Genomic DNA, 10,598 nt, shown 5'->3' on the forward strand with positions numbered 1-10,598 from the left:
CGATCAAATGGGATTTATTCTCAGAATGCAAGGGTGGTTCGATGTTCACAAAACAATCAATGTGATACAGCACATCATTAAGAGAAAGGATAAAACCCATATAATCATTTCAATAGATGCAAAAAAAAAAAAATTCGACAAAGTACAATATCCATTCATGACAAAAACCCTCTGCAAAGTAGGCCTAGAAGGAATATACCTCAACATAATAAAGGCCATGTATGAAAAACTCACAGCAAACACCACACTTAAAGGGGAAACATTGAGGGCTTTTCCCCGAAGATCAGGACCAAGACAAGGATGCCTATCCTCACCACTTTTACTCAACATCGAACTAGAAGTCCTAGCCACAGTAATCAGACAACAGAAAAAATAAAAAGGCATCCAAATTGGTAAGGAGGAAGTAAAACTGTCACTATTTGCAAATGACACGATACTCTGTATAAAAACCTCTAAAGACTCCACCAAAAAACTGCTAGAACCGACAAATAAATTCAGTACAGTTGCATACAAAATCAATGCACACAAATCTGTCGCATTTCCATACACTAGTAATGAAGCAGAAGGTGAAATGAAGAAAACAATCCTATTTACACTGCACTAAAAATAATAAAATATTTAGGAATAAATTTAACCAAAGAGGTGAAAGACCTGTACTATGAAAACTATAAAACAATGATGAAAGAAATTAAAAGCACAAATAGACATTTTGAAGAATATCGTTAAAAGGTCTACACTACCGTAAAGCAATTTACACACTGAATGCAACCTCTGTGAAAATACCAACAGTATTTTTCACAGAACTGTAACAATCCTAAAATCTGTATGGAATCACAGAAAACCTTGAACAGCCAAAGCAATCTTGAAAAAACTAATTCCAGATTTCCAATTACATTATAAAGCAGTAATTAAGACAGTATAGTACTGGCATAAAAACAGACAAATGGTGCTGGGAGAAGTGGACAGCAACATGCAGAAGAATGAAACTAGACCATTTTCTTACACCATTCACAAAAATGAACTTAAAATAGATAAAGGACCTGAATGTGAGACAGGAAACCATCAAAACCCTAGAGGAGAAAGCAGGAAAAAACCTCTCTGACCTCAGCCGCAGCAATTTCTTACTTGACACATCTCCAAAGGCAAGGGAATTAAAAGCAAAAACGAAATATTGGGACCTCATCAAGATAAAAAGCTTCTGCACTGCAAAGGAAACAATCAACAAAACTAAAAGGCAACCAATGGATTGGGAAAATATATTTGCAAATGACATATCGGACAAAGGACTAGTATCCAAAATCTGTAAAGAACTCACCAAACTTCTCACCCGAAAAACAAATAATCCAGTGAAGAAATGGGCAGAAAACATGAACAGACACTTCTCTAAAGAAGACATCCAGATGGCCAACAGGCACATAAAAAGATGCTCAACGTCACTCCTCATCAGGGAAATACAAATCAAAACCACACTGAGATACCACCTCATGCCAGTCAGAGTGGCTAAAATGAACAAATTAGGAGACTATAGATGCTGGCGAGGAAGTGGAGAAACGGGAACCCTCTTGCACTGCTGGTGGGAATGCAAACTGGTTCAGCTGCTCTGGAAGACAGTGTGGAGGTTCCTCAAAAAATTAAAAATAGATCTACCCTATGACCCAGCAATAGCACTGCTAGGAATTTACCCAAGAGATACAGGAGTGCTGATGCACAGGGGCACCGGTACTCCAATGTTTATAACAGCACTTTCAACAATAGCCAAATTATGGAAAGAGCCTAAATGTCCATCAACTAAGGAATGGATAAAGAAATTGTGGTTTATATATACAATGGACTACTACGTGGCAGTGAGAAAGAATGAAATGTGGCCTTTTGTAGCAATGTGGATGGAACTGGAGAGTGTTATGCTAAGTGAAATAAGCCATACAGAGAAGGACAGATACCATATGGTTTCACTCTTATGTGGATCCTGAGAAACTTAGCAGAAGACCATAGGGGAGGGGAAGGAAAAAAAAAGTTAGAGAGGGAGAGAACCAAACCATATGACACTCTTAAAAACTGAGAATAAACTGAGGGTTGATCGGGGGTGGGAGGGCAGGGAGGGTGGGTGATGGGCATTGAGGAGGGCACCTGTTGGGATGAGCACTGGGTGTTGTATGGAAACCAATTTGACAATAAATTTCATATTAAAAAAAAAACCAGACATACAGATCAATGGAATAGAACAGAAAACTCCAAAATAAACCCACAATTATACAGTCAATTAATGTTTGACAAAGGAGGAATGAATATCCAACGGGGAAAAGTCTCTTCAACAAATGGGTATTGGAAAAACTGGACAGCAACATGCAGAAGAATGAAACCGGACCACATTCTCACACCATACACAAAAATAAACTCAAAATGGATTAAAGACCTAAATGTGAGACCTGAAACCATAAAAACCCTTGAGGGGAGCACAGGCAGTAACGTCTCTGACATCGGCTGTACCAACATTTTCTCTCCCGAGGCAAGAGAAATAAAATAAACCATCTGGGACTCATCAAAATAAAGTTTCTGCACAGCAAAGGAAACAATCAACAAAACTGAAAGGCAAACTGGAATGGTAGAAGATACTTGCAAATCCAATAAAGGGTTAATATCCAAAATAAATAAAGAACTGATACAACTCAACACCCAAAAAACAAATAACCCAATCAAAAAATGGGCAGAAGACACGGATAGACATTTCACCAAAGACATCCAGATGGTCAACAGACACCTGAAAAGATGCTCATCATCACTCATCATGAGGGAAATGCGCACCAAAACTACAATGGGAGATCACCTCATTCCTGTCAGAATGGCTAAATTCGACATTCGACAACCCAAGACACAACAGCTATTGGTGAGGATGTGGAGAAAGGGGAACTTTCCTCCACTGTTGGCTGGAATGCAAACTGGTACAGCCACTGTGGAAAATATTATCAAGATTCCTCCGAGTGGAAACCAGTATGGAGGTTCCTCAAAATATTGAAAATAGAACCGCCCTATGTTCCAGCAACTACACTACTGGGTATTTGCCCAAAATATACAAAAACTCTAATTCAAAGGGATACATGCACCCCTATGTTTATGGCAGCATTATTTTCAACAGTCAAACTACAGAGGCAACCCAAGTGCCCATAAATAGATAAACGGATCAAGAAGATGTGGTGTACCCTTGTTAAGATGAAGACAGGGTGTTATACGTAAGTGATGAATCATGGAAATCTACCCTCAAAACCGAGAGCACACGGTATATGCTGTGTGTTAGCCAATTTGACAATAAGTTACATTAAAAAAAAAAAAGATATGGTGTATATATACAATGAAACATTATTCAGCCATGAAAAAATGAGATACTCCCATCTGCAACAATATCAATAGAGTGTAATGCTAAGTGAAATAAGTCAGAGAAAGACAAATACCATAGGACTTCACTCATATGTGGAGTTTAAGAAACTAATGAGCAAAAGAAAAAAAAAAGAGAGAGAAACAAACCAAAAAACAGACTCTCAACTATAGAGAACAAACTGATGGTTCCCAAAGGGGAGGCAGGTGGGGGTAGGCAGGAACAGGGGTGTAGGGATTAAACAGTATACTTATGATGAAAAAAACAAAACATTAAACACAGCAACACCACCACTGGGCTCCACTTGACAAAACAAACCATTCAAAACTAAAAAACGTATGTATATCTACGGTAAGCAATACGAGCAAATACATATTCTGCTCACAAAATACGAAATACTTCATAGGTATTTTCATACACTAGCTTTGTGATCAACAGCCGCTTCTCAAAATGTGCTGTTTTTCTTAAAGCTCCTTCTTGTGGTGACTGTCTGGGACCAGCTCTGTCTGCCCTGCCAGCATATTAGGGTGGGACCACAGAGCAGCTCTGTACGGCCACCAGAGCTGGGCACTGCTTAACCCCAGGGGGTGTCGGGACATCCTTCACAAAGACAAAGATACCAAGAGGATCCCAGGAGCTGGGCAACATTTAGCCCTGTGAGCTGAGGCTTCTGGAACGCAGCCAGGCTTGCTCGTCAGGCTGGCCCCACAGCCTCTCAGCAGGAGCTACTGACCTTGAGGGGACCCTCTTGCTCTAGGCCTGAACCCTTTCTCACCTCCCGAGCTCATACCCACGTCAGCCCTTCTGCTGTGCCTGGTGACTGGAATCTGAGCTGCCCTTCCTCTGCCAAGGGCACCAAGGCCACGGACTGCTGTTCAATTCCAGCTTGTCCCTCAATCTTGTCACCGTGGCCGTGTGCACCCTTCCCAGCATCTCCCTGTTAATTTCTGCCTTTGGAAAGCCACTCCCTCCCCAGACCTGACGCCCTCCAACCCCGTGTAAGTAACTCCCCTTCACCTTCTCGCGGCAGCATTAAGAATTTCATTTCACTACTACAGCGTGCATATCATACAAAGCACCTAGAACAGGGCCAGCTAATACAGCATCAGGTTCCCTGCTGAATAATTTGTTAAACAAAAAAGAAGAGGTCTTTTCATCTGGAATTTGTTGTTTTCATAGGAGAAAACAAACTCTACATCAAAACTCATCAATATGTTTAATAAACAATGTGTTTAACTTCTTTCAGTCAATTTCTCTTCCTAAAATGAGGCTACAAGACCTTGGCAGGGAGAGGACGGGTTTCGGGAACCGTGGAAGGTTTCAGGGAACCGTTACTGCCCTGTTAGCTGAACTCGGGTTTAGCGCTCAAACGTGGCCGCAGCCCTAACTGAAGAAAGCGGGGTATTAGTACAAGCAAACACGAACACTGAATGCGTGCGAGCACCCGAAGAGCTCCCGGACCCCAGCAGCCCATCTCAGACACAGATGAACAGCCGGCTCCACACCCCCTGCAGGTCTATGCAGTCGCATGCACGTGCGCGTGGCTTTGCTGGAGCTGTCTTGCCGCAGCTGAAAGCATTAGTTACAGTTTATCTTTTCTTCTCCAGGATTAACATTCTCAAAGAAATTATGTTTTTGTTCTCACTACAGGTTGCACAGTTTGTTGCTAGTGGGTAACTTCCTGGTTTTATAGCACATTTAACTTCTCGGGTATTTTTTTTTTTTCATCTAGCTTCTTTAAAACAAAGTCTGAAAAGTATGCTTTCCACATTGACTATACGGTTTCTTTAAAGACATTTTTGGAAGAACGCCAAAATAAAAACAGGCTTCTTAAACTCAGCTCGGCAGAAACGTTTTCTCCACCTTGCATGGCGCCAGTTTTAAGCTCCCCTGCTTGGTCGTTTTAACCCAAATCACCCTACTTTTGGTTTAAGTCATCACTGCTTTATTTTGACAGGATAAAGACGCTTCCCACCTTGCCCTTGCCCCCTTGCTATCTGTTCCAGTCCAACAGCCTGCTATCAACCCAGTCACTGCGGTTTTTATGATCCTCAAAGATTTTCTTCTTTTACAGGCCAAGCCTCGGGAGCATACATACCAGATCAGCTGATCGTTATAGAGGAAGGCGGTGTATTTGACTATACTCAGGCTTTCCTCCATTCTATTAATAAAGGATTGGATTTTCAAATAAGTCATTTTATCCAAGGGGAAGAAGCTGATTCCACCAAAAATGTCGAGGAGATCACATGACTGCAAATGCAACGTTTGCAAGTACTGTAGGGAAAAAAAAAGGCGTTAAACTTAGAGTACACGGAATAGAGCACTGACAGTTCAGGGTAATTAGTCAATTTATGATACGATTACGTACTACTGCGCCGATAAGACCAGTAAGGGGGTGAGCCACAGCTAACCAGATGTGCAGTCAGTACCAATTTCACGACATTAAGTTCAAACATAACTAATGTTTGTTCAGGATTGTGTCTTGTCTCTTGGAATCACTAACTCCTTACGCTAGCACTCCTCAAGTTATATCAACCTTATTAGGGATGTCAACAGTGACGTCGCGGACAGACACTGCCACCTCCTACCAAAATAACGCTGAAAGGACAGGTAGTCAGTTGTTAATGGACAGGAGGGTAAAGAAGGCAAGAACAGGAATCAGGAGGCAGCAGGAGGGTAAATAATTATGGTCAGTAAAGTGAAGAAACAGGGGCGCCTGGGTGGTTCAGTCGATTAAGCGGCTGACTTCGGGTTAGGTCATGATCTCATGGTCCGGGAGTTCAAGCCCGGCGTCGGGCTCTGTCCTGGCAGCTCAGAGCCTGGAGCCTGCTTCAGACTCTGTGTCTCCCTCTCTCTGCCCCTCCCCTGCTCACACGCGTGTGCTCTCTCTCTCTCTAAAATAAACAAATGTAAAAAAACAAACAAAAAAAACCAGATCAAAGATAATTTAGGGAAAAAAACAGAGAATTATTCCACTAAAATAAACTGATTTTTACCAGAGATAGAGTATATAAAATGTAACTTACTGTAAAACAGAGTGGCAACTATTTAGGGACACTCATTCATCATTTGGGAGGGAAAAATCACATTAAAAACCACTATGGGGGGGGGGGCGCCTGGGTGGCTCAGTCAGTTAAGCATCTGGCTCTTGTTTTTGGCTCAGGTCACGATCTCACGGTTCATGCATTCAAGCCCCACATGGCGCTCTGTGCTGACAGTGCAGAGCCTGCTTGGGTTTCGCTTTCTCCCTCTCTGTCCCTCCCCGCGTCACGCTCTCTCTGTAAATTAATAAACTTAAAAAAAAAATAAATAACCACTAATGGGATAAAGTCTGTGTCACAGCCAAAAATTTTACCTTGAGTCAACACAGATTACTACTCACTAAACAGAGTATTGTTTCATCAATCCATAAGAATGTACAACTCAGGCAAAGAGTTTAAATTCTGCTAATTAGCCAATCACCATGCAGTAAGCCCACACTGGCCAACCCAGGCGGGGCAAGGATGAAGTCACAGGGTGTCTCCAGGATGCTGTGGGGGTGCACACAAATGGCAGGATGCTCTGATCCCGCACAGAGGTGACAGAGAGATTCAAGAGTGCACATCTAAAAAGTTTCCTCATTGGTCTGGTTTTGCCGCTAAAGATCTTAGGCTCTCAGCCACCTTCAAGTACTAAGTTTTTTTTGTCAATGAGTAATGAACTCATGTATGTGTATTTCTAAGGGTCTGTTTGAAGACTACTAAGATTATAAATAAAATTCCAAGTACTTACCCGATGGAAGAATTTCTCTAATCTTTCTTTTAGGAGCTTGACACCTCCATCTTCCATGGCTCTCAGAAAAGTACCATTAAAAAGCTAATGATGTAAAAGATTTTTTAAAAAGTCAATTTCTTATGCCCTTCAATTTCCCAAGATAACAAATTCTTCTTTTCCTTTTACATTGACTAATTCGGCTTATTTAATCCCCGCCCCCCCCCCCCCCATCCCGTTCTTTTTAAAAGGGGAAAACATGTACAGGAGAAAGCCTGAGTTATAAAATAAATCACAAAAAATCAACACACTATTAAGTGATATCATTTCCATGTTATCACCTAATCATTTAGGATATATTTTTTTTTAACCTCAACTCATACTTAAGTTTCACTTTATATAAATTCTATCACCAGAATGTCTCTTCCTCAAGAACATGGAGTTTCTTGTTTACCAATGGGGACACATTCCTAGCACAAGGCTGGGAATAAAGAAAGACTGAATACTCAATGAATAAATATATGCATAAACCTCAACCCTGTTTCAAAGGCCCCATTGTTTCCTCCCCTAAAACAGATACATAGTCACCAGGCAGTCATCTAAAGAATTAAGATTTTTAAACAATCCCTGGAAACAGGTAACTGGCTAGACTCCATTCAGAAAGAGCATCATGCTTACCTTGTACATGCTATAGCACTGTTGTAGCACTGAACTATAAACCTTGTCCTGCAAACAAAGACATAGATGTCAATTTTAGGGGAAAAAAAGTCCGCTGTATAACAAATGTACAAAGGCTCTTGGCAAAGCAATATAATGCTTACAGACTCAGTCCCACAACAGTTGTGTGCTGAAAATAAAAGGTATTTAAATTCAGTTATGAAGCAGTAATTTTAGGAGGGCCTTGAACATATGACTAGGAGGCAATGGTGAGACGGGATGTACATTTTTATAAAACTATGCTAGCGTAAGCGATAAACATAAAGCTTCACTATGCGTATCCTGAGAAGCTTCCGTAAAAGTGACCCGGCTTAAATCTGACCAAGTCGCTCAATATATTCAGTAATAAACTTTCAAAAAATAAGAAATAAAAAAGGACACGTTACCAGCAACTCCTCCTCTTGATATTCAACAATTGGTTTCCCATCTTTACTTTGCTTTTCAATGATAGGATTCCGAACGACCTATGCAATTTTGATAAAACGAAGTTACACAATGAACCAATCATATACATTTTTAATCTTCCCTTAAGTTAAAAAATTTGAGCAGGTCACAATACCAGAAACACACCTTCCGGAAACAGCCCCAAGAACAAATACACTGAATAGAAGTCTGACTTTAAAACGGCAACCCACCCGACTGTAATCCTACTTTGCAGCAGTTAAGATGAAGGACTCTTGAGTTAACTTGAGGACTTTCCTCAAGTCCTAAGAGTAAAGCAAAGGTCACCCATAACTTCACCGCACAAATTCAGAGATGAAAGGGATATATACTGTGTATATAAATACCATGACCATCCAGAAATTTTCTTCTGGCTCGTTGAAGAACTGTCTGTTCTTCTGCGTATGTAAAGATTTTGCAGGTTTTGATGGACTAAAGGTCCTAAAAAGATTAATAAAAAAAGGATAATTGGGGACAGTTCTCCAAGTTGTAGAAGTTGTAAGAACTCGCTAAGCTCTGCAAAAGCACTTTAAAAGGTATTACCTGGTAAACTGTACAATAGCTTCACATAATCCGACGTTTCTAATTTTTTCATTCTTTTCTACTTCGTTTGGGTAATAAAACAAAATTTTATTTTCCTCCTAAAGTGTGAAGAGACAGAATCGCCACATTAGTATCAGCATTTTTCCCATCTCAGCTGTTGAAAAAGCTGTTCAAAGTCAACGTCTGACGTCACACGTGCTAACAAAAAACCAAAACAAAAACCCTTTTCAGTGAATCCAGAATTATCTTTTCCTCACTACGTAAATAACGCTCATGAGCCTGGAAGGCAATTGTGATCATCAGTAAGTCACATGTCATCTGAAGGAGCACTTAGGCAATTATTCTGAAAACTCGATCTCACGGTTTCTTGCCTCCTGCTCATTTGTAAACCAACGATTGTAAGAAATGAGCGTGTGCGCACGTGCGCAGACGTACGCCTCCAGGCGAGTCAAACTCAGCAGGTTCACGGGCACTGAGACTGACAGCCTTTAAAGCTACCGTGATTTTGCTGCCAGCGGAACCGGACATCCTTGGAGGAAGTCACCGTCCCCACCTAGAAAATAAACAAAACCCACCCCTGGGATTTATATATCAATTCGGAAAAGAACTTTCCAAGGGGAAAGAACTTTCCAAGGGCCCTCCAAGCCTGCGTTATTTTCGGGTTTACAAGTCCAGCACTCTCGATCCACGCTTCGGGGGGCGGGGGGGGGGGGTGGGTGGGTAACAAAAACATTAGCTCAATTTTAGTCACCCAGGAATCATGCAAAAAACAGAGCCTCAACCCGTGCGGAGTGACGAGCTTGCTGAAGCTTCGTTCGACACACGGGCTTAGATCCAGGACTCGGAAGAGACCCTGCCGGCGTGGTCCGGCCCCCGTCTACTCCCCGGCTCGGGCGTACACTTGGCACAAAAGCAGCCTCAATAAAAGCCGCTCCAGGAGCGCGGTGACAGGTGCTGGCCGGGGTCGCCTCCCGGGCGCGCCCCTCGGCTCCCGGGGCCGCCGCCGGCCTGCCGCCCCCGCCCTCAGGCCCTCCTCCGGCCGCCTGCTGACACCGGCGCGCGGTCCGGCTCCGCGTACCTCGCCCTCACGCGGCCCGAAGCGCGGGTTGTAGATGAAGAAGCTCAGCAGCGCCGGCGGGAACTGCTTCTCCTGGGCCGCCCCGGCTCCGGCCCCGGCCCCGGCCGCCGCTGCCGCCATCCCGGCCCGGCCCCCCCAGCCTCGGGAGCCTCCCTCTGCCCGCCCAGCGACAGCCGCCCCGAGGAGACCGCACTTCCGCCTCGCTCGCGGCCGCCCCGGAAGTGGTCGCCGCCGGCCCGGAAAAAGAACCCGCCGCCCAACGGCCCCTTCTGGCGAGCGCCCGTGAGGATTGGTTCCCCCTTGTTTGCTGGGCAGGTGTTTCTCTTTTTTTGAGTTAAGATGAAAGCGAAACTGTTTGCGCCCAGATGTCTGCCCTGGCGGAAGGCGAGGGCCGCGTAGTTGAAGAAAAAATAGAACCGGCATAGTTTTCTAGAAGTAGGTGAAGGCGCAAAGGAAGCTTCTGCGGTGAAAGAAACGCGGGTAGGGGCGGACGGGCGTTCAGCTGGGGCGACTGGCCCACTTCCATCATCTACAGGGTCCGTCCTGGCATTTCTGGGTTGTCTTAATCCCCGTTTGAGAGACCGCAGGTGGCTGGTGGATCAAACCAACCCGACGGGGTTTGCGCCTCACGCCAATTCCCCAGGCTCAGGCTTGGAAGATTGCGCGCAGAGGTGAAGGCGCCGGGCTCCGCGAGGCGTA

At 43.6% G+C, this 10,598-nt stretch overlaps 1 protein-coding gene across 1 annotated transcript in view; it reads right to left on the reverse strand.

The window, feature by feature from the left end:
- CCZ1 (CCZ1 vacuolar protein trafficking and biogenesis associated) overlaps nucleotides 1-10,113 on the reverse strand; it is a 33,499-nt gene extending 23,386 nt beyond the window's left edge. The window contains exons 1-7 of the mRNA XM_060649525.3: nucleotides 9,900-10,113; nucleotides 8,822-8,919; nucleotides 8,626-8,719; nucleotides 8,224-8,301; nucleotides 7,799-7,846; nucleotides 7,142-7,225; nucleotides 5,469-5,644 (exon numbers count right to left, since the gene is read on the reverse strand). Coding sequence (XP_060505508.1) covers nucleotides 5,469-5,644; nucleotides 7,142-7,225; nucleotides 7,799-7,846; nucleotides 8,224-8,301; nucleotides 8,626-8,719; nucleotides 8,822-8,919; nucleotides 9,900-10,019 — 698 coding nt within the window. The 5' untranslated portion in view covers nucleotides 10,020-10,113. The remainder of the gene's footprint in view (nucleotides 1-5,468; nucleotides 5,645-7,141; nucleotides 7,226-7,798; nucleotides 7,847-8,223; nucleotides 8,302-8,625; nucleotides 8,720-8,821; nucleotides 8,920-9,899) is intronic.
- Between the last annotated feature and the right edge of the window lie 485 nt (nucleotides 10,114-10,598).

The sequence above is a fragment of the Panthera onca genome, chromosome E3 (assembly GCF_046562875.1).
Source record: "Panthera onca isolate mPanOnc1 chromosome E3, mPanOnc1 haplotype 2, whole genome shotgun sequence".
Lineage (NCBI taxonomy): Eukaryota > Metazoa > Chordata > Mammalia > Carnivora > Felidae > Panthera > Panthera onca.